General features: G+C 52.7%; 1 protein-coding gene across 3 annotated transcripts in view; it reads left to right on the top strand.

Moving 5' to 3' along the window:
• GAS7 (growth arrest specific 7) overlaps positions 1–24,055 on the top strand; it is a 200,756-nt gene that overhangs the window by 145,913 nt on the left and 30,788 nt on the right. For all 3 annotated transcript variants that reach the window (XM_082679589.1, XM_082679590.1, XM_082679591.1), the window contains 3 exons: positions 7,497–7,582; positions 16,757–16,810; positions 23,604–23,693. In XM_082679589.1, the coding sequence (XP_082535715.1) occupies positions 7,497–7,582; positions 16,757–16,810; positions 23,604–23,693 (230 nt within the window). The remainder of the gene's footprint in view (positions 1–7,496; positions 7,583–16,756; positions 16,811–23,603; positions 23,694–24,055) is intronic.

A 24,055-nucleotide genomic window follows, 5' to 3' on the forward strand; every position in this document is an offset into this window, starting at 1 on the left:
AGGGAAATAGACTTGATGAAGACATGCGGTAGCTTCAAAAACTGACTGTCCCCGTCCTTGGGCTCCCGGGGCTGTGGGCACCTTGCCTGGAGACCACTCAGGGCCCTGAATCTCAGCCTCTTTTGTTCTGCTTCTGCTTCTGCAAAGCAACAGTGGTGGACTTGCAAACCTTTTCATTCAAAAAATATGCCAGACATTGTTCTCAGTACTGGGGATACAGCCATAGACAAGCCAGTCCTTGGGTGGTCCCTGCTCCCGGGAACCTACATTCTAGTGGCAGAGTTGGACAAACAGGCAGACATGGAATACGTCAGATGTTCGTTGCATGGGCAGCAGGACAGAGTGTGTGACTGGGGCGTGAGGGATGGCCTCAGTGAGGAAGTGATGTTTCGGTCAAAGCTTTAAAGACACGGAGAAGACAGTATGTGTGTGGGGTGGTGGTGGAGTGTTCTAGGCCAAGGAACAGCTAGTGCAAAGGCCCTGGGGCAGGAGTGACCTTGGCATGTTTGAGAACAGAAAGCAGACTGCTGTGGCTGGGGGGTGGGGGACAAGAGGGAACGTGGTAGGCGATGAGGGGAGGGGAGTCAGCAGGGACCAGAGGAAGGTGTTGGGATTTCATTCTGAGCGTGATGGTTGGGATGGGGGTGAGAGTGAAATGCAGTGGAAGTGTCTTGTCTTCCTGGGAAGCCGCCTTCTTGAAGCAGTTGGTTAGCAGTGGTGGGGTTGGGGGGTCCCTGCAAGGAGGTGGGGGGGGGTAGTGGTAAGGACGATGTGGAAGGAAAACTGGACCACATGTATTCACCACAAGCATCCCATATGGTCGTTCCTGAAGATCATGGACGAACAGGTCAAAAAGAACGTGGGCGGGAACCACAAATGAACCCAGCCAAGCCAGGCTTAGGCAGGTCCCCTTTGAGGCGGCAGAGGGGTGGAGGGTTTACCCATGGGGCTCAGGGTTACTTTTGAGTCGAGCTTCTGGAGAGAGTTGGAAGGGCCACCCATGAACAGGACCGGTTCGTTCTTCTCAGTGCAGGTTTGTCAGATGCCTGAAGCACAGCCAGCCAGGTTACCAGCTGGGGAGAGAGATCTGGAAACACAGCCAGTGCCCCCACAAATGGGATTCCACTCTCTGCATGTTGGGGTCAGCACTGGGCCCAGGACTTTCCCTACGTGGCTTCCTCTCAGATCACAGTGGGACCTGTGTTTGTTCAGTAACTTTAGTGGAGTCATTTAATGCCAGCTTCCTGGGGAAGGTCTACGTAAGTCAACTTGAAACCCAGACAGAATACCGAAGGCTCTATTCAGCACGTGTTAAAAACCTTCTTTGGGCCGGTTTAACATACACTGTAACAGTAATGATTTATATGGAGAGAAATAGTAACAGACATATGGAAAGAAAATACGAGTGAAAAATGAGGTTCTGGGATTTTCATGTTATGCGTTACTGGGTCACACCAGATGACACCATAGACCAGTTCTGTCCCCTAGAACTTTCTGCGCTAACAGAAATGTTGTACATCTACACCATCCAGTATGGTAGCCACTGACCAGTGGATGTGTCTACTCTGCCTGAGGAATGAATTTTTAATTTTATTTAACTAAGTACTTTTCAAATTTTGGAATAATTTTAGGTTTACAAAAAAATTGTGAAGACAGTACAGAGAGTTCTTATATACCCTTTACTCAGTTTCCTCTAACGTTAACGTTTTACATCACCGCGGTCCAGTTGTCAAAACTAAGAAATCATTGTGGTACAGTCTTATTAACTAAACTAGATTTCATTCAATTGCATCAATTCTTCCAGTATTGTCCTCCTTCTGTTCTAGGATCGCATCCTGGGTACCACCCTGCATTTAGATTCTATTTAAATTTCACTTGTTAGAATTTGAATAGCGACCTGTGACTAACGGCTGCCCCATCACACCGGGCTGGGCAGGTGTGGAGAGTAAGATCCTTTCTGAGCTTCTGGGCCTGGACGTGCATTACGTTTGCATTTGTGTTTCCCTTTGGGATGGAGGAAATCTATCTCAGTTTGCTGAGTTCCCCTGGGAGTGGGGGCGTCGGGGAAACCTGGGTTCCTAGGCTGGCTTTGCCTGGCCTGGGGCCTGACTCTGCTGAGGGCTCATGCTTGGAGAAACAGCCTGCCTCCAGGGAAGCCAGGTCACAGGGGAGTGAGTTCTGATGTCGGTCAGGGAGGGCCTGCCTTTGAGTCTGGAGTCTGTGCAGACAGACAGCTGTGCTTCCCCTGAGCAGAGCTCCCCAGGAAAGGGGCTCCAGAACCCAGGGCCCTCACCCACACACTTTCTTCTCCAGATCAGGAAGCCCCGGCTACTCCCACCTAGGAGCCAACAGGGACTCTCACCTACTGCAGAATTAGCAAGTTACCAGGCCCAGGGTGGCTGCCATGGCCCTCAACTAGGAATCACTGTTGACCCCAGGGAAGGCCATAGGGGGCCGCCTTTCCCTTTAGGAACATGTGCCTGTTGGCTGAGGCCCCAGGGGCCCTTATAGGCCCTGTTGAACCTTTGACGCCCTGGAGAATAATAGATGCAGGTTTCCAGCTCTTCACACCCACCACGCACACAGGTATTGTGAGTTCTCTTTGGGGGAATACAGTTTACATCTTAGACAACCAGGGAGGCAGCAGGGATTGGGTAGCCAGACAGAAATTTCAAGACCCAGAAGGGTTTCCAGACCAGAAGACTATAAATGTAAAACCACTCCCCTGAGCAGACCCCGGCAGGTGCAGCGCACACCTGGGAAGGTGAAGACGACATAGAGCATCCTTCCAAGGCCCCACAGGGCGTGGTGGGGCAGTGAGGCAGAGACGGTGCCTATTGTGCCTTCAGAGATGCCGAGTACAGATCTGGCTCCGGTGTTTGCCTTGGTAGCCTGACTTCGAAACGTGCTTTCCAACAACCCCGGCTGCATTTCCCAAAGTGGGTTCCACAGTACCCCCTGCTTTTCCCGCCCCCATCTGGGTTCTTTGTCTATGTAAGTGTGGACTACCACACTGCTTCCTTGACTGAGATTCACAGAGCCTGTCAGCATATTTTAAAAGGCCTTCTGTAAAGAAACCAAGTTGAATCTGAGCAACGGGGGCATTTGTCCCAGACTCTTTGGGCCATCAGACTCTGCCCTTTACTGTCACTGCAGAACACTTGTAAGGAACGTCCTGCAGAATTGGTGGTTGTCGCATCCCATGCCTGGGGAGGGGCTCCGTTCCGCCAGGCTTAAATGTCGTAGCAGGGAGGGAAGAAGGATTTCCAGAACAAGGGCCCTGGAGCTCCCAGGTTTCTTCGAGTTGAGGAAGGAAGTTACTCGTCTCTTCCAGAGAGAAGGGAGATGAGGCTGGACCCACAGGAGGCAGAAGGAAGGTGCCCAGAGCTGATTTTCTTGTTTGGAAGAAGAAAGTCTTGTCTTTGGAGTTTTTTAGAGAACAGAACCTAGACAGTGGGGCTTGGAGGATGGACTGTCTTACAGGGCGGATTGGAGCTGGGCGATGGGATCAGAGCTGTAGGGAGGGTGAGGTCTGGGCAGCGAAAGATGCTGGCAACTCTCTGTTGGTCTTCTTATTTTCCGTTTTTTATCCCCCCCGCCCCCAGCAAATGACTTCTCCTTTCTACCAAATATCTGACGCCTTCTCTCATTATGTATCTCCCAAGCCCTCTCTTTGTCTGTTTAACTGCCCATAAAGAGGAATGAAATGTGTGCGTGTGTGTTTTTATATTTGAACTTACTGAAGTTACTAGATAGAGCTTTCTGTTCTCTTTTCTTATCTTAAAAACAGCTGAATTTGGGATTTTACGTTTTTTTCTTGTATCCCCAACTGAATTATGGTCCTTATGATTATGAGTGATCCTTGACCATATTTTATTTTATCTTTTCCCCTGGGAGGCTGGAGGCCTCTACAGCACCCACCTCTGGCCTTGTTTGTTTGGGTCTCACCCTCAGTAAGCTGAGGGCCCAGCGATGTGGGAGTGCCCATTGGGACCGTCGTGGGTGAGCTGTAACTGTTCAGATCCCAACAGAGGACTTTTCCAAAGGTGCCGGAACTGTTGAAGTATAAAGTGCAGGGAGACAGGGTGTCAGGGGAGAGCTGCTGTATGGGGAGAAATGGTTGAATGGAAAATTAGTTTTTCTTTCCCAGTAATTGTTTTGACATGAGCGGTAATTAGCCAACAGCTGACAGACCAGAACTGAAGTGAGAACAAGAGGATGGATTAGGGGCAAATGCCACTGCGTTAGATGGTTCCCAGCAGCCGTTAGCATGGGGGCCGCCAGGCTGGGAGAGGCTGCAAATAAGAGAAGGGTGTGTTGAGGGTGCACTTTTTGAGGTGCTGTGGAAGGAGAGGACGGGGGTCGGAAGGGCAGCCTCTGCCCTCAAGAAGATGGGGACCACCCTGGGTTAGAGGGACCCAGCACCATCAAAGGTAGTGACTGGTTCTAAACTAAGGCCTGTTCAGGTAAGAACTTACGTATTCCATTTTCGTAATCAACTGAACTGTGGTCGCATTTTTTTGGTTGTCGATAGATTTTAGGGTCAGGGCGATGCTGGCTTTGTATAATAAACTGGGAAACTCACCAGGTGTTTCTGTACTGTGCAGTCTGGGCCTATGTATTTCTTTGAAGAGTTTGAACCACTTTGCCTGTAAAACCATCTGGGTCTGGTGCCTTTTGGAGGGGAGGTCATTTTTCAAAGGTTTTACTCATTTTGATGTTTCTGGTATCCTTTGAAACCATTTTGATCATTTGAATCGTATGCAAAGTTTTGTATTTATTAGCATAGAATTATAAATAATATGCTCTTACATTAAAAAAAAAAACTCAAGTCTGTTTGCCGTGCGTATGTTTGCTCTCTAATTCCTGATTCTAAGCATTTGTGTTTCCTCTCACTCTCAAATTAGGCTGATCTGCCTTTTTTAATCACCGTTAGTCTCTACTCCCCCTCACGACTGACCTGCCCTGAACCAGCCAGGGTTGCAAATGTTATCCTGTCTCCTAATTCATTAATTTCTCTTACCATATTTATATCCTTTTCTCATGTTTTCCTTTGATTTATTTTATTGGCTTAAAATTTTTTTTTTCTAATTTCTTAAGTTGAATGTTTAGTCTGTTTCTTTTTATCCTCTTGGCTTTGGTAATGAAATAATTAAGGCTATGAATGTTCCTCCAAATATAATTCAGGCCCTATCCCATTTGTTTTGATAGGTTCTTCTTCATTATTTTCAAAATATCATGTAATTATAGTTTTAAATTCCTCTTGGACCTGAGATTATTTAAGAGGGTATTTTCTTAAATTTTCAAGTGTTTGGGAGTCGGGGCGGGGGGCGGGGATGAGGACCTTGTATATTCTGTCCTTTCATTATTAGTATCTACTTTTATTGCTTTCTGGTCAAAGAATGTGCCTTGTGTTATTTAGGCCTTTTGTAATTTATCAATACTTTATTTGTGGCTTAAATAGGCCCAACATTTTTTTTTTATGTTGCATGGATTCTTGGTAAAAGATATCATCTCTGTTTATAAGGTATGATGTTTACTCCATCTAGTTCAATCAGCCTTTTAAATTAAATTACTCAGATATTCCACATCCTGACTTTTGGCCACGAATCAGTCCTAGACTGAAAGCAGTATATTAAGATTTCCTACTGTTGTCTTTAGGTTCTCCAGCATCTGTGTTTTATCTGTTTCAGCGCTATGCTCCTTGATAAGGGAGTTTTCTCCAATGTTTTGCCTGCCTTGTGGGTTGTATATCAGCAGTCTAGTGCCCTTCCTGGCGTGGCCTGCGCTGACCTGAGTAGATTCCCCTCGGCAGCCACAGCTTCTCTGATGCCCTTGGAATCCTGGCCCTCCCTCCTCACCCCCCTTTTCCCTAGAGGATTCCTGGATAGAATCAGCAGCTGAGCAGCCTCTTGAGGGCCCTGGGTGTAGACCAGGAGCATGGCTGGCCACGTGGGGTTAATTTGTTGTTTCTCCTTGTGTCCCTAAAAGCCACTGCCCTGGGGGCCAGCTCTGTGGCCGGTGTTTTATTGTCCTGGTGTGTCTGTGCCCACCCTTCTTCCGGAGTGTCCGGCCAACGGGCAGATCGGGAGAAACCCAGCTACCCACAAGAATCTGCTGAGTGCGCCTCTGTTCACAGGTGGCCCTGGATTTTTCGCTGCAACTGGGGGAGAATGGGGGGCACTCCCCAGCATGAAAAAGGTTCTGCCTGGGGTGACCTTCATACCCCATTGCTTGCCCGCAGCCCTTGCTCTGTGAATGGGCAGGTGGTAGTAATTTCGGCCTCACCGTCACCTCCTCCCTCCCTGCAGGGTGGTGTCAGCAGGAACCACCAAGAGCTGGACATGGGTCTCTGCATCTTTCTCCAGGCCGACCTGCAGTTGTCTGTGTTGTAGCAAATCCTCCAAGCCTGGGGCATGAGGAAGGCATGCTTTCCTGGTGTCCAGAGATCAGTGCAGGCTTGGGGTTCAAGGCCAGGAGATTTAGGAGCCGAAGCAGTGGCCTTCCCTCTCTCCAGCCTTCCCCTCTCTGTTCATGAAGTACTCTATAACTTCACAGATCTCTTTTGCAGTTATTGTCTCGTTGGATTTTCATCCCAACAAAGTAGGCAGAGACTAGGTAGAACTGTCCCCATTTTCCAGATACAGAAGCTGAGGCTCACGTAACTATATCCGTGAGAGGGCAGTGCCACCTCTGGGAACTGAGGATGCATGGGCTGCGGTGTGTACGTGTGATGTCAGGACCCGGCAGCAGCGTCGGGGGCTTCAGATCAGCCCCGATGGGAGCCTTGAGGCCACAGAAATTGGCAAATGCTACAGACCAGAGCTTCCCATCCCCCCCTTGAAGGGCAGGTGTATCAGCTCGTGTTGGGAGCATGAGTGAGTGTCATAGGGATAGAGTTTTAGAGGCTTGAATTTTTTTTTTTTTTAGACTTTAGGAAAACTGGGACTCGAGAAGGATGTCATATGATCCCCTGGCTATTAAATGGCAAAACCAAATTTCATGGAAACCAGTGAAGCCCGTTCTCTTTCCATTATAGTTATGTTACAGTGGGTGAGGGCGAGAAGGTCCTTGGGGACGGGGCGGGGACAGGATTTGTAGGAAGCTGTGGGTGGGGCCCTCTGACTCTGCAGAGAGATTGGACCCTTGACCAGCACCGGCGACCACAGCTGATGAGGTCTTTTCAGCGATGGCTGTTGGACTGTGATGGCCTCGCCTCCTACTAAGCATCTTTCTTTTTCTTCTCTGGTTGGCAAAGAAACTCGGTCCCCCAAGAGATAGGTAGCTGGGTGCTGGGGATTAGAGAGATGCTCTCAACCCGCCTCCGGCTCAGCAGATACGGATGAGATCCTAAGAGGTGGTCCTGGCCATGCATGACCCCTCAGAACCAGGCAGTGAGGGGGGAGAAGGGGCTGCAGCTGCCCCTGTGGTCCGCAAGGTCGGAGGGGCCTGCCTGTGGCCAGCGCAGCATCTGAGCGGTGTTTCTGTCCCCGCAGTGAATGGATACCACACGTCAGGGACCCCAGCGCACCCTCCTGAGACTGCCCACATGAGTGTCCGAAAATCCACCGGTGATTCCCAGGTAAGGGGTCCTGTTCCGGGATGTAGGGGCAGCCATTTAGGCAGGCCCAGGGAGGTGTCATTTAGGATGGGGATGCCCTGGGGGTCCAGGTGGCTACAGCCCGGTCCTGCCCCAGGTAGAAAGTGGTCGGTATCTGGGTCATTCCAGCGTACCGTGATGTGGGAGAGCAGGCGATTGTGGTTTGGTTTTCTGTAGAAGTTGAAGATTGATTTTTCAGTGGTTTTTTTGGCTGCACCAGATGGCACGAGGGATCTCAGTTCTCCGACCAGGGATCGAAACTGTGCCCCCTGCAGTGGAAGCACAGAGTCCTAACCACTGGACCGCCAGGGAAGGCCCTAGAAGTTGAGGATGGTTTTGATGGGGTGATGGTGATGGGATTATAACTGTTCTTGGGGCAGAAGGTTCCATCCTGCTGTCTGGATTCCTAATACAGAGTCCAGATTTCCCACCGCTTTAAGAACATGGGTGAGGCCGGCCATTTTCCTTTTGTGCACGCCCTTTTCCCACCGTCTGACTTCACCCAGGAGGAAACTGAGTCAGACATTTTACCACATTTAATCATCTAACAGAGGGACAGCTACGATGTGGAAGGACATGGGAGGGTGTTTTTTATTTATTTTTTGTTTGTTTTTTTACATCTTTATTGGAGTATAATTGCTTTACAATGGTGTGTTAGTTTCTGCTTCATAACAGAGTGAATCAGTTATACATAGGTTCCCATATCTCTTCCCTCTTGTGTCTCCCTCCCTCCCACCAGGAGGAGGGTGTTTTAAGATTCCCAAACTGCGTTCTCATTTGTCATCTCAGCTGACACTTGTGCAAACGCAGGAGGGAGGTGTCAGTACGATTCCCGTGTTACAGATGAGGTCACGGAGTCTCAGCCTGGTTAAGCGACTCATGAGGGTTGACACGATTACCAGGTGGTCAGACTGGACTTGATGCCGAGTTCTTCCGGTGTCCTTAAGCTGTGTCTGAGGAACTGAGGACTGGTCTTATGTGGTCCATCCATGAATTATCCAGAAGATGTCCCTGAGCAGAAGCCTCCAAACCAGCCCTTTCCAGGAGTGAAAATGCCAGGCCCCAAGGATGGTGGTGGCGGTGATGGTGGTGGTGGTGGTGATGATGATGGTGTGATAACAATAGTTGCTTGTTGTCAACAACAGTGGGTTCTCTGTGCCAGTCACTGAAAGAGAGACCTTGTGGTCTGTGACAGCAGGCGGCTTCAGTGTGACACTTAGCTTTAATGCAGGCAAGAAGGTTAAACCTCAGAAACCTAGTTATGTTCTTGTCTCAGGAGGCTGGGCATTGGGCACAGGTCAGTTCAGGTCGAACTCTGGAAGAGAATTGGGACGTCTAGGTGGGCCAAGGCTCCTTCCATGTTGATGGGTCGACGAACCTCCCGGGCCTCGTGTTAGAATGCAGATTCTGATTCAGGAGGTCTGGGGAGGGGCCGGAGGTTCCCTGTTTCTAACGAGCCCCCTGGGTAATGCTGATGCTGGTGTGGGGGGGCGTGGACCGTGGCAGGACAGGCGAGGATCCGGGCACGGTTAGTCGTGCCAGCACGCGTGTGTCCCCTTTACCCCCTGCTCATGGCACACGTCACAGCCCTGGCTCCGTGTGTTTCCTGCAGAACAGCCTCTTTCAGTCCGTTTGAAATGAAGCTTATTTGCCACCTGACTATGGAGTGTTTTCTTAAGACGTCAGCCCAAGCTCTGCTGTGGTCTCCCGGCAACTAGAAAAGCTGGTCTACCCTGGGCAAGAATACTGGAAACAACCCCTTCCTCCCCGCACCCACCCCCCATCATTCTTCTCTCGTTCCCTAATGGAACATGGCTCCCCCATCCCGAAATACTGTGGAGATGTTTCTTAACCATCTAAAACAAAATGTATCCCGATACATAGAACCTCCTGGGAAGCCAGCTGGACAGTGCGCTGCCGTAAGCCTTTGGCCCATGAATTTCCTTTCGTGCATCTGTTCTTGGGATACATTCAGGGATTCTGATCTGTGTGTGAGGCTGTTCACTCAAGCATTATTTACAGCCCTGCCCCCTTGGACCCAACCTGATTATCCAACGACAGGGGATGGGTAAAACGGCTGATGGCACTGAACGCCGTCTGGCCAGCGAGACCCCGCAGCCGCGAAGACTCCTTCTTCCGAAGAAAATGTCGTGATTCCGGAAAATGCTGAGACATGATATTGAGTGAGAAAAGCAGAACAAAACTGCATGTATGGTCAGTCTTATTTGGGGGGAGGAAACCTACCCACATGTGAAGAAAAAATAAACCCGAACATTGGTGGCGTTGCTGTCCGGTTCTCAACCAGGGGACGTCTGGCAGTGTTTGGAGATATTTTGGTTGTCACAGCTGGGCAGGGGGTCCTACTGGTATCTAGTCAGTAGGGGCCGGGGATGTCATTAAGCATCCCACAAGGCACACGACAGCCTCCACCACAAAGCATTACCCAGGTTGAAAAGATGATTGGTCTAAGGTGATTTTTATTCTCTTTAGACTTTTGGGTGGTTTTTTTTTTTTTTTGCCTTTTTAAAATTTATTGGTTTATTTATTTTTTAACATCTTTATTGGGGTATAATTGCTTTACAATGGTGTGTTAGTTTCTGCTTTATAACAAAGTGAATCAGTTACACATATACATATGTTCCCATCTCTCTTCCCTCTTGCGTCTCCCTCCCTCCCACCCTCCCTATCCCACTCTAAAATTTCCTAAAATGAACACATTTTACTGTCATAGAAGGCGTTATAAAACAAGGAGTTCGAGGCGAGGTACTGGGGATGCAGGGAAGGTCAGCTCTGGAGACCCAGGCCAGGCCTGGGCACTGCTTCAGGACAGGTGGAGTCCAGTGCACTGTTTTTGGATGATAACATCGCGAGGGGGGAGGTATCATCAAAGTCACGAGAATACACAGTGCGGTGCATGGAGAGAGCAGATATGCATTCGTTCACTAGTTCCCCAGCTGTGAAAGCGTTTGCGAACCTACAGAGCTGGCTGTCCTAAAAGGCGCCAGAGGCCAGTCGTAGAAATGGGTTAAGAAGGGTTGATATTTCCAGAGAGCACTACTGACAGATGGTCCCCAGAGTAGATATAGCACACTTCAGCCTGCATAGTATTTACTACCCCATCCCAGGCTGTCAACTCTAATTAGTGACAATTCTCACCTAATAAGATTGAAAGAAAGGAAGAGTGAATGAAGGAATGAACGGATGAACAAACACATGGCCATTTGAGAGGCAGGGTTGGGGGTGGATCAGGTAGCTTGTCACACCCCTGTTGTGTTCGTTTTCTGCTACCTGCCCCCTCCTCCAGCAAGCTGATCAGGAAAATTAGAATGTTGGGCAGGTAGGAAGATTATCTAATCTTCATGGAAACCGGGAGTGTCTGTACCGTCGTGGGTGGGACTGATGGCTGGGTGCCCGGCACCCCAGGGGTGGTGCCCACCCAGTTCTGGGAGACCCGGAGGGCCAGGCGCAGGTGATGGTGATCTGGTGCCACTCAGTGGAGGTTTGCAAGCCTGCAGCTCTGGGGCGGGCTGCCTGGGGGCTGGATGCACGGGGCCCGCCTGATCGGAGGTTGGGGGATCACAGGCTGAGGATAGTCTTGCTGGCCGTGGCAGAAGCACATCTGAGCCTGTCCCCTGCCCGCCCGCCCGCCCGGGGCTAGGGTGGTGTGAGCCCCCTCTGCTCCCTGTGCAGGTACTGGGAGGGCAAGGAACCTGCCCACCAGAGCCCAGGCCGTTTAGTGACCCACCTTTCAACTGTTGTAGATTCCCATGAACTGCCCCCCAGGAAGGCTATCTTTAGACACAGGGGAGAGGAAAGGGAATGGGACTGCGAGCTTGGAAACTTAAGGAACCCGTTGGCGGTGAGATTCTGAGAGCTCATTTACTTAATTGGGCGCCCCCTCCCCTACTTGGTAAATAGCACATGTTCTATCGAGCATCTGTTTATTTGCGAGGCACTGAGTCATAGACAGATGTAGCCCTTGTCTTTTTTAAAAATTAATTAATTAATTTTTGGCTGCATTGGGTCTTCGTTGCTGTGCGCGGGCTATCTCTAGTTGTGGCGAGTCGGGTGCTACTCTTTGTTGCGGTGTAAGGGCTTCTCATGGCGGTGGCTTCTCTTGTTGCGGAGCACGGGCTCTAGGCATGCGGGCTTCAGTAGTTGCAGCACGCGGGCTCAGTAGTTGTGGTGCACGGGTAGCCGTTGTCTTGATGGAGTTAATAGCTGGGACTGGAGAAAGAGATAAACGTTTATTTCATTTTGGCAATGATAGGGGCTGGAGGGAATGTGTGCTCTGAGGACATGACCAGGTGGTGGTGGAAACATTGAGATGGCCTTTTTAAGAAAAGCTAAGACTCGGGCTTCCCTGGTGGCGCAGTGGTTAAGAGTCCGCCTGCCGATGCAGGGGACACGGGTTCGTGCCCCGGTCTGGGAAGATCCCACATGCCGCGGAGCAGCTGCGCCCGTGAGCCATGGCTGCTGAGCCTGCGCGTCCAGAGCCTGTGCTCTGCAACGGGAGAGGCCACAACAGTGAGAGGCCTGCATACCGCAAAAAAAAAAAAAAAAAAAAAGAAAAGCTGAGACTGGAAAGATGAGCAAAGGTTTAGCTTGGTGAAGAGGTAGTGGTAGGGGAACAGCATTCCAGGTGGAGGGAACAGCATATGTGGATGCCTAGAGGCAGAATTTCAAAGAAGCCATGGAGTCCGAGTGGGGCTGTGGTTTACTATGTTAGCAGGTGTGGGGAGGGCACAAGAAGAGGCTGGAGGAGTCCTCAAGGCTGTTGTGAGGACCTTGGGTTTTGTCCTAACAGTGCTGGGAGCCACTGAGAGGTTTCATACTATGTCCCACTTTCTGAGGGTGTGGGACCCAGACTCTTCACAGGGTAAGGAGACAGGGTCAGGAAGACATTGCAGAGTCCAGGGGCTCGCTGAATTGGCTGGGAATGACACACTGCCTTCTCCCAGGCACTGCCTCGTCTGTCACCACCCTCAGTGGGTCCTCACAGTGACAGCAGAGCAGCCCAGGCGAGGCCAGGAAACCAGGCTGGGGAGGGGTTTTTAAAAAGAGGAGAAAAACCTTCTAGAATCATAGGAAAAGGAAATTAAAAAAAAAAAACTTCTGTTATGGACACACGTAAACATTTATAAGAGTAGAAGGACTATTTTAATAAAGGACCATGGGCCAATCATTTAACTTCAATTATTCAGCCAATCTTGTTTCATTTAAACTCCCATCACAGGACTTCCCTGGTGGTCCAGTGGTAAAGAATCCACCTTCCAAGGCAGGGGACGCGGGTTCGCTCCCTGGTCGGGGAACTGAGATCCCACATGCCGCGGGGCAGCTAATCCTGTGCGCCGCAACTACTGAGCTCACGTGCCCCGGAGCCCACACGCCACAACTAGAGAGAAAACCTGCATGCCACAACTAGAGAGAAGCCCACGTGCTGCAACTAAGGCCCAGTGCAGCCAAAAATTGAAAAAATTCAGTAAAATAAAATAAATAAAATGAATGGGTTATATATTAAAAAAAAAATTTTTTTTAAATAAACTCCCATCACCTCTCCCTAACTTCCCACTGGATTCTTTTAAAGCAAATTCCTCACATATTGTTTTAACTGTAAGTATTTCAGAATGTATGTCTAAGGGCGAAGACATAACATAATACCATCAGTACACTTAAGAAAACGTTAGTTCATTAATATCATCCAATATGTATATATTAGATCTGTGGGGTGAATAGGGTCGGGCCATGTGCACATTGTTTCCCAACAGCCTTTGCGCGCAGAGCTTTGAGCATCCCTGATGATTGGGCCTGAGTCTTTGACATTGGGGTTTGCCAGTGGTGGTTTTCCCAGATTGGCTTGTGGGAGCCTCTTTGAGTTGGCGTCTGTGTCCTTTTGTTATGTCACATCATTTGTTAAGCACTTTCTTACCTCCTGGCACAGATGTTCCAGGTCCACCTGGCATTTGGAATTAGCCAATTCTCCAAGGAGCCTGGGGCCCTTTTAATGGGAAATCATATTAGAAACCACTTCTACCTAGTAGGTGTTGTCACTGTGACTGAGGTGTTGTTCCTTCTGGGACCTTTCAGTGGAGTGCTACGGAATGTGTGTGTGTGTGAGTGTGTGAGTGATGTGTGTGTGTGTATATATATATGATAATGTTTATGTATATGACGTTCAAATAATGGACACAGGTCTTCAGCAGCAAACAGAGCGTGAGAGCACCTGGGAGGAGCCTCTGACCCCCGTGTGCAGCTCTGGCTGAAACTGCACAACTAGGAGAGTAGAGACTGGCACCCACACTCAGAACATCACCCCCACCCCCACATGCTGTTACTTGCACTCCTGTCTTGACCCAGATTATAGGGAGGAGGGTGACCTCTGTGTCCAGCCTCATTCCAGACAGCCTTGGACACAGTGGCCCCCAAATCAGTGTTTGTGGATGACGGAGATGTTTTCTGGCCCCTGCAGAGATACCTGGAAAAACAAGAGATTGTCCCAGGTCTCCAAGTGGAGAGATAGCGGGAGACAGAGAAAAGAGTCATGCAGGTTTGGGGATCAGTTTCCTCTGTTTACTTGCCTTGTGACCCTGGACACCTTAGTGTCTGCAAGCCTCAGCTTCCTCATCTGTAAAATGAAGACGATGCCAGTAACCTGGTGGGATTGTGGGGACTCAGTGAGATGACGTGTGTTAAATGCCTGCCTTACAGCTGCCTCACAAGGCAGCACTCAGGGCAGGAGCTCTCCCAGTGTATCCTTCCCCCGGAGTTCACCCCCTCCTCCCTGGAAGGCTATTGCCAAGGCTGCCAGAGCACTGGTTGCACTTCCTGGGGGGTGTAATGGGAGCACTGTGGTGGTCCTGGTTGCACTTCCTGGTGGGTGTAATGGGAGCACTGTGGTGGTCCTGGTGGTGATGATGTGTGTCTGTGGTAGGGAGACCCCTGCAAACTGCAGAATCCACCCCAGGGACGTCCCTAGCTGTCCAGTGGTTAAGACTCTGCGCTTCCAATGCAGGGGGCATGGGTTTGATCCCTGGTTGGTAACTAAGATCCTACATGCTACGCGGCCAAAAAAAAAAAAAAAAGAAAAACGAGGGCTTCCTTGGTGGCGCAGTGGTTGAGAGTCCGCCTGCTGATGCAGGGGACACGGGTTCGTGCCCCGGTCCGGGAAGATCCCACATGCCGCGGAGCGGCTGGGCCCGTGAGCCATGGCCTCTGAGCCTGCGCATCTGTAGCCTGTGCTCCGCAACGGGAGAGGCCACAACAGTGAGAGGCCCGCGTACCGCAAAAACAAACAAACAAAAAGTGAATCCATCCCAAAGGTTCTCCTTGCCCATCCCGGGTGTGTATTTGCATGGACGAACCTGTAGGAAGAGCCCAGCACCTGTCTGTTCTCCTTGGAGACTGGTACCTGGGCCCCTGCCGTGCCACCTCAGTCTGCCTTCCTCGAAGAAAGCCCCATCTTGGCAAGTGCCCTGCGCAGAATCGATAGTTGGGGAGGGTCCAGGGTGGGCAGGCTGGATGAGTTGATGCATTTAACACATCTAAGGAAGCTATAGTTGGTCACAAGCATGACGTTGCCCCAGAACCTGTTGGGTCTGCTAACAGAAGTGCTGTAGTTAGGGGGGCCTCAATGCAACGACAGAACAGACATCCTCCATGAAGGCCCCCAGACTCTGCCTTAAAGACCCTGGCCCCCGGAGACCTGCCGGATCAGCCGTTCTGGGAGGTGGGTGGGGGGACCCGATGGGGGAGAGCTAATTCTGATGCACTCCAGAGCCTGAGGACCGTTGGTGACAGATGGTGAAACAGGCTCAAGTTAACTTGGCAGGATGTCAAGGCTGGCGAGTTCATCTTCTTGTCTGTGAAACGATGACACGTAAAGGTCCCTTTTAGCTGAACAGTCCGGGGATGTCAGTTTTCATTAGCCTACTTTACTTACCTGCCAAAGTAGGTCTCGTTGGGAACGAGGGACTGAGGGGGGGTTTTGTGGGGGGGAGGCAGGGAACGAGGGGACCATGGGCAGGAACTCATCAAGCTTCTTATTTTGCCTGATGAGCAGTTGGGTTCCTGAGGCAGGGGCTGAACACACCCCACCCCCAAAACGCTCATCCTGCTGGGTGGTCCAGAGCTGTGCTGGCCTGGGGATGGGGACTGCTGGTTCCCTGAGGCTTGCTGGAGAAGGCTCTTCGTGCTTCTTCTGGGCCTTTCTCTGTAAAGTCCTAGCAGCCACTTTCTTCCCTCCCACTAGAGACAGAATAAGGCCACGAGTCCCAGGACACACATGCGATGCCACTGCAGTGCCTTAGGGGCGAGCCTGCTTCCCAGCTCGACATGTGGCTCAGGACAGGAGTGGGCATCCCATGTCCTGCTCAGGGACCCTATAGAGTCCCTGACGTAACTGCTGATGGCACAACAAAGACCCAGAATTGACCCTCCCCTTTAGGGTCATAGGCCCTTAGGACCCATGTGGTGTTTTCATCTGGCAATCCTTACTTTCCATTCCAGGACCATCCTAGGTCTGGGGCAAGCTGCTGAGGTCCTGTGGGCTTGGTGGTCCTTGGGACAGTGGTTTTCTTGCTGGCAAAGGGAAGACCCCCAAAGTCCGAATGGAAGCCGAAACAGAGCCCCCCTGCTCTCTGGGTTGGGAAGGTGACATGTCACGGATGTGGCCGAGCACCCCGGGCCACATTGCACGTATCTGGGGTGTGATGTCGGCCCCGGGGGATTTGGAATAAGATGTCATGTTCTGAATCCTCAGTGCAAGGAGGTGGTGGCCTTAACTCTCTGCTCCCCGGGTGGATTCTGCCGGTTAAGGCAGCCAGCAGCGTGCAGAACCACTTACCAGCAGAGGGCCGCTGAGGGGTTAGCTCCCCCAGCCACCGACGGGGAGAAGAGGAGGCAGACCTGCTTTGGAGCAGTTTTCTCAGAGCCTGTGCTGGAGGCTTCCTCCAATTGGTTTTCAAGCCGGGGCGCGGGAGGCTCCTGCCTGCCCTCTCCCAGAATATGGTGACTTGGGGGTTAACGGCAGCCGGAGCATCCCCAAACTTCCCCAGCCCGAGGCTTTTAACCAGTCCCTCCACCTTCAGGGAACCCGAATGAAAGAGGATGTCCGATATGGAGGACAGCTTTGACGATATTTCTTGTGTCTCTCCCCAGAACCTGGGATCCTCGTCACCAGGCAAAAAGCAGAGCAAGGAAAACACCATCACGGTAAGCGGCTCCCGCGGAGCGCGCGCATGTTGGGTGGCAAGCTGGGGCTGTCTCTGGTCCATGCCTCGGCTGTTGCCATGGCAATGCGGACCGCTGAATGGAGGCGATGCCCAGCCTGGTACCTGGGAAGTTCCAAAGCTTGGATGTTGCCGAGGGTTCCCCCCTTGCCTCCCCCCGGCCCTTCTTCTGTTGATTTCTTATTTCACTTTTTCTCTTGGGGCAAACAAGTGGAAGGATTGGGGTTGCAATGGTGCAGAAGCCATTTTTGCAGGGCAGGCAGGGGAAGGTACGCGTGCAGGAGTGGGTTGGAGGGGGTGGGCTGTGCTCCTCGCAAGTGACATGACGTGTAAATTACAGCCACGGCAGGGTGGCTTTTGTGCAGGGTAACTTCTGGAAGACATCAAAGTTAAAAGGAAGAGAAAGCGCCCTAAGAATAGAGTTCCTGGGAGTTGCTGATGGGGAAGCAGGCAGCCTGTGCCCAGAGCGGCCAGACAGCCTCCCAGGGCTCTTCCAAAAGCCCGCCGAGTCCCCACGCCACCCTGCCTCCGGCTCCACATCAGCCCTGTGCTCGGGGAAGACGGGCGCTGGATGTCCCTCCCCCTCCAAGTAGAGAAACAACTCGCCCATCTGCTCAGCTAAGAACTTGGAGCTGGGAGACGTGTGGTCCTAGGTGTGCGGTTTCGACCCAAGTGCAGCAGCTCTGGGGCCGCAGATAGGCTCCTTCAGGCTCTGTCACACAGTTCTCGGAGATGGAAGCAAGACGGGGTCCCCTGCCCCGGCTCATGCAGGCTGCAGATCCTGCTTTGACGGATTTGGGGAGGAAAAAGCGGCAGGCAAACAATGGCAACAGTCATAATTGCTGCCCCTGTGTGTCCATTTATTAGGCACCAGGAGGGTTCTGAGCACCCATTTCATTCTCCGTTCACTGCGGGGAGGGCAGGTGGTTGGACCAGGGTAGTGTGGGGACTGGGAACTCGGGCTCTTAAGCCAAGGGGGTCAGCACAGCACCCACCAGCTGGGCAGCGACCCGGCCTCTCTGGGTCTCAGTGTCCACATCTGTACAATGGGGAGACGATGGGCATGTGTGCCCTAGGGATGGTGTGGAAAGCACGTAGAACAGCCTGGCACACAGTAGGTGCTCAGTTCACACTAGTCTCCTCATCACCGTGTTTATAGATGAGGAAACTGAGGCACAGGGCAGGACCTGGCACAGAGCAGGGCCTCGCCCAAGGTCACACAGCTGGGAAGCATCAGGACTTGAGACCTGTGCTCTTACCCACCAGCAATGCCCCAGGTGCAAGTTGCCCCCCTGAGGATGGGACCAGGCGGCTCAACCCTGGGCCAGCAGCAGCTTCCTTGTTACTGGAGCTGATGGGGAGGGCGTGGACAGGCCCCCGGGGCAGACGTCCTGAGAACACAGTCCTCACGTTCACAGAAAGCCCCAGAGTACTGGGGCAAAGCAGGAGCTCCCAAAGTTCCCTGAAAGATGGAGAAAGAGGGAGAAGAAACTGCATTGTAGAAGGAACGTGAATAAGAGAAATGAAAAGTGAAAAGCTGAGTGTTATGCCTCCCATGGGTGATGGAGCCCAGCTCACGAGGTGCGGCCCGGGTCACCGAGGTGCGGCCCGGGTCACCGCTCTGGTCTACCTTTCGGCTGGAGCCTGGGGCTTTGTCAGCGTGGGCGTGGCCCTGGGTCTCCTGGCAACACACCTCCTCCATCCCTGCTTCACTGCCTTCCCTCCTCCTTCCCGCTGCCCTACAGCAGTGCTTCTCATCTGAAGCCTTGGGGATACTTGTTAAAATGCAGATTCCTCTGTTGGTCACTCTGGGGCGAGGCTGGAAAGTTTGCGTTATAACCAACACCCCCACACCCCGGAGGTTTTAAATAAGCACTCAAGCCTTGGGGACTTTTTGCTGGGAAAACTGAGAAGGGGCACAGAGTGAGTGAGGACCAGAGCCCCGGACTTGAACCCGGGTCTGCTGACTGCCAGCCCATGCGGCCCTTCTCCTCTCCAGGCTGGAGATGGGCATCCTTGCCGGCCGGCCGACCAGTGGGGCTGCAGAGCTCTGTACCGTGGCTCTTGCCCTTCCACGGAGCAGTCACTCTCCCACTGCGGCCCCTCCCTGAGTCCTGATCCTGCAGAGCTCGTGGCTTCCCTGGGAGGAGATGCTGGGGGGAACGGTGGGGGGAGGCTGGGGCCCAAGCTTCCCTCGCCCCGGTGTGCGGGGATGGGGTGAGCATCCTCTTACCTGGTCTCACCTGGGCAGCAGAGATTTGCAGGCGGCGTCCGAGTCTGGCTCACAGTGTGGCCGAGAAGCAAGGACCGAGCTTGGTTCCGACGCTCCGGCTCCCCGACCCGGGCCTGGAACACGTTTTGAAGAGGCCGACACGTGGGCTGCTCGTCAGCCGCGGGGCCCCGGGCAGGGCTGGCAGTGAGTGGGCTGCTTGCTTGATTGGAAGTGACGGGCGCTAACGGCAGTTCACAGCCTCGGCACCAATATGATGCGTCAGAATCTGGAGGATTCCAGAAAAGGTGACAGCAGAGCCACCTAGTCACACTCCTGTCCTAGAAGGAAGAGTCTGGGGACTGCTCTAATCTTCAGTCTGAGCTTCGCGGCATGGCCCGTCTGGGGGCCGCGGGCGGGAGCTCGGGGACGGTGTGAGTGCTTGAAGGCATTTTTCTTCTGCTTCCACGGGTCCCAGCTCTGGCTTTTGCCTCTCTCACCCCCTCCCAGAGTAGCCTCTCCCACCAGGAGGAAATTCAGGGCCCGCTTGGTTGTGAAACCACCTTCTCTTCTATGTTGCAGGCGGCTGTCAGAGAGGAGGGCACATAGCTGCGGCCTCTGCCTCCAGGGAGGCCTCCGTGCTGTGCTGGGGCCGGGGCTTGCGCCGGGCCTCCCCACGCCAGCCCCCTTGGGTGGGTCGCACTTGTGTTCAGCGGCTCTTGTGCCATGGCCAGGCGCCTGAGTGGTGGCTGTAGCCCCCGCAAGAGAGTTTCTGAGGGCAGCTCTTGTGGTTCTGCCTGCCCCCATGCAGGCCGGCCCTGGCAGAACCTCTGCTGCTCAGGGGGCCCCCTGGCTGTCAGGGGCAGAGCGGGTGTTACTCCATTTACTGAGGGCTGGAGAGAGCAGAGTTGGTGCCAGAGCGAAGACGCTGTTGCTTGAGGATGGTGAGCTTGGGAGCGAGAGTGGGAGGGGCTCCTGGAACTTCCCCCAAACAGTACATAGTGGGGGCATTCCCCCGTCTCCTGCTTCCTGTCCAGCACCCCTTCCTACCTGAGCCCCTGCCTCGGGTGGGGACATGGCATGGCTACGCCTAAGTGTGTTAGAAGGTAGCATGACATAGATTGAGTGTGACGTAGATTGCTGGCTTCTGACCCTGGCTCCACCATTATACACAGAGAATTGCAATTACATATTTACTTGTCTGCCTTCTTCATCGGGCTGTAAAACCGTCGAGGGCAGAGACTACACCTTCTACCTCTAGCCTCCGTTCACTGTACCAAGAAACATTTCCAGCTCCCATTACATGGCTGTGCTGGGCCAGGTACTAGGGACACAGCGGGGAGGAGGTGGGCTTCCTCCCCTCCTGGGACAGACTGTCTGGCGAAGGAAGAGAGATGCTGAATAAGCAGTCACGAGAAATACAAATGCACCTGTGCAAAGTGCTGGGAAGGTCTAGCCTACCGCGTGGCACCAAGTAGCCGTTCAACAAACGTTTGCATGGACCGAGCACATGTTCCATGGCACAACATCGTGGGTGAGGGCTCGAGCCGTCAGCCCAGACTAGAGGCAAATACTTCTGTGATCCTCAGTTAATCAAATGAGACCAGTGTGACCCAGCTTGTGGGGCTGCCGGAAGGATGAAGTGAGGATGTACGCAAAGCTTTTGCAGAAATTCTCCCAGGATGCCTCCCACGATGGGGCCGGTGAGGTGTAGTTCTCGAGATGCCCACCAGGGGGGTGCAGGGCTCTGCCAGGATTCAGGGAAATTCCTGTGGGATTGCCAGGGCTGCGAAATCCCAAAACCAGAGTTGACAGGGATGGAGACGGGCACCCTGGGGCCACTGGCCAGTCCATCCAAGGGCTGGTGTCCTCAGAGAGTGGCAGGAGCCCCGAGAGGGATGAAGCCTTGTCCTCCCCCAACCTCTCTCCCCCCAGCCCCGCTAGCTTTCACCTTCAGTGGTTGTTAAGGGACCACTCGTGGTACGCCCCTCCCCTGTCTCCTAGACCCCAGACAAGGCACTCTAGAAGACCTTTGTATCCACTTCTGAGTACCTGCCTCCACGATGCTTAATGCCCAGTGTAATGTCATAGTTAATTTATCATTAAATTTGCTTGACGTTTTCATGGATTACATTATTAAACCAAATAAAGATAGGCTGTGGTCATCATTGTTTGTTGAGGCAAGAATAGCTGGAACGGGAAATAAGGAGTATGTGAAACTGTGGAATCCAGCCCTGGTTTCCAGAAGGAGGCTCATCTCTGGACAGACTTGGGGGTGTCAGCCCAAAAAGAGGGTTTGGGGAGACCATTGCCTGAGCTAGGCATTGAGAGGCTGGCCACCCCCAAGCAGACTCCTGCAGGCCAGTGATACCTCGGGTGGCTGGGGGCTGGGGCACTGGGAGAAAACATCTCATCCCAGGGGTTCCGTGGGCCTCTACCTTGACCTTGGTGGAATTCCATGCTCCCTGTCTCCAGGGCTCTCGGGGTCATTCCTGGCCCTGATCCTTCCTCCTGTGTCGTCATGCTTCCCTCCAGAGCGGGAATCCCCGCCCTTACGGCGGCCAGATGCCAGTATCTGGGAGGAGGGGGCCCTTCCCTTGGCTGGGATCTCTCCTGTGTTCTCCCCCCAGGAGTGCAAGCGAGGCCTGTGCCCCTGGGAGCCGGCGGGGCCTGGATTTACTTCTAGCCGCCCCCAAGCACCTGAACCAGAGGCCATGGCTGGGGGCCCACGGGCCTGACTCCGCTAGCAGAGGGCTGCTTTGGCTTACAAGGTGTCATCGTTGTTGTTGTTGTTAATAACCATGAATGAGCTGCTAACATTTAAGCGTTGAGACACTTCACGTACAAATCCTGATCTGCTGCTCTCGTGTCATCACATAAGCTGACAACCCTGGACTCCTCATTCTGTCTTGGCATCAGTTGGCGGGAGCTGAGAGGAATCTGCCCCCTAGTCAGACGTTCGCAGACACCACCCCGCTTCCCGAAGTGGAGGCTGGTCCCCCCACCAGCCCAAGCTTCAGTTTCCATGATGTGCGGGTCCCTCACTTCTCTGCATGGCTGCCTGGCCCTGGAGTCTGTGGCTTAGATTCAGAACCTCAGGGGTTTTCTGCACTGTTCTCGCCATGAACGTCTGATGGCTCCCACTTAAGGCAGATGCTGGGGCTGTGACGAGGGTTAAAGACTGCCAGGGCTCCGGCCTTGCCTTCCCGAGGCCTTGCGGCTCCCAGAACAAATGAGCGGACTCTCTAGGAGCGGATCTGGGGCTTGAAGCGACACCAGCGGGGTCAGCGGCGAGGCCACTTCTGCCGAGCAGGGAAAGCCAGGGGCACCGCGATCGTGCTCAGGCAGAAAAGTCTGAGGCAGAGCCCAGGGATCTGTGTGCTGCTCTGTCCCGGGCCAGGGCCAGCCCTCCCCAGGCACGCACCCTGGATTATCACTTAAACTCTGTTCATAGAATATACGTCATGGGGTAAAATTCACAAGGTAACTTCTCACCCAGGATGCTCAGCCACTTCATTCCTTTCCCTGGAAGCGAATGATGTTATCAGTTTCCAGAAACATACCAGACGGGTGTCTATTCCTTCCTCCTCCTTTCTTAAATTTTATTTATTTTTTTAAACTTTTTTTTTTTTTTTTTTTTTTTTTTTGGCTGCGTTGGGTCTTCGTTGCTGAGCGCGGGCTTTCTCTAGTTGTGTCGAGCGGGGGCTACTCTTCATTGCGGTGCACAGGCTTCTCATTACGGTGGCCTCTCTTGTTGCGGAGCACGGGCTCTAGGCGCGCGGGCTTCAGTGGTTGTGGCTCGCCGACTCTAGAGCGCAGGCTCAGTAGTTGTGGCGCAGGGGCTTCGTTGCTCCGAGGCATGTGGGATCTTCCCGGACCAGGGCTCAAACTCGTGTCCCCTGCATTGGCAGGTGGATTCTTAACCACTGCACCACCAGGGGAGTCCCCTCCTTTTTTTTTTTTTTAAATTAAAAAAAATTTTTTACACTAAGATAGCAAACAGTAAATACTAGTCTACCTTTTCTCCCGCCACCCACCCACTTAACACTGTATCCTGCCACACCTTCCTTATCAGTACAGAAGAATGTTCTTGCCATGTCTTTCACCATGGATATGATGCCCATACACGACTGTCTCATACTTTTTAACCATTCCCCTGCTGACAGACCGTGGAGTTGGGTTCCAGCCTCTTGCTACTGCAAACCGAGCCGTGGTGAAAACCGTGTGCGTATGTCACTGCACCCGTGTGTAGGTATCTGTAGGACAGAATCTTACAAGTGCAGCCTCTGGGTGGAAGGCTGTGGACATTTGCAGTGTTGCTAACTTCTGTTGCACTGCTCTCCAGACAGTTTGGACTGATTTCAGCCCCTCTGGGGTGGGAGTGAGTGCCGGTTGCCCCTCATTTGAAAGGCCGACTGCCAGAGCATCCCAGGACCCCAGTGCATGTTCTCTGTCAAGCTAGCCCTGTAGGGGGACCTCTTCAGTGCCGTGTCCTAGGACCCAAGCCCCTCCAGCTTCTCCCAACCCTCCAGCCAAGCCGTGTTCTTTCCTGTTCTGTGTCCTCCAGATAAACTGCGTGACGTTTCCTCACCCAGACACGATGCCGGAGCAGCAGCTGCTCAAACCAACCGAATGGAGCTACTGTGACTATTTCTGGGTAAGTGGTGCCTCGGCGTCCCCGCACTGCGGCCCCGGGGACCAGGACTGGACACCCGGGAGGGGGGCGGTGGCTTGAGCTCAAAGCAGAGCGACCTCTCCGGGTGAAACCCAACGGGCTGGCAGTCGATTGAGCACTGGAGGCTGGAAACTTAAGTCCCACTTGGAGTCTCGATCATTCCATAAATCTCAGAAAGTCCACAGGGCAATATGGAAACTCCAGGCAGAATGCAGGTAAGCTGGAGGGTCCCCTTGCCGCTCAGTGGTAGCAGGAGACCAGAATCAGCTCCAACCTGGGCTTCAGACCTGCTCTGTCGCTCTTTTTATTTTTTATTTTTTTCCTGTGCGATACACGGTCCTCTC

This window comes from Grampus griseus (genome assembly GCF_964374135.1).
Source record: "Grampus griseus genome assembly, chromosome: 20".
NCBI lineage: Eukaryota > Metazoa > Chordata > Mammalia > Artiodactyla > Delphinidae > Grampus > Grampus griseus.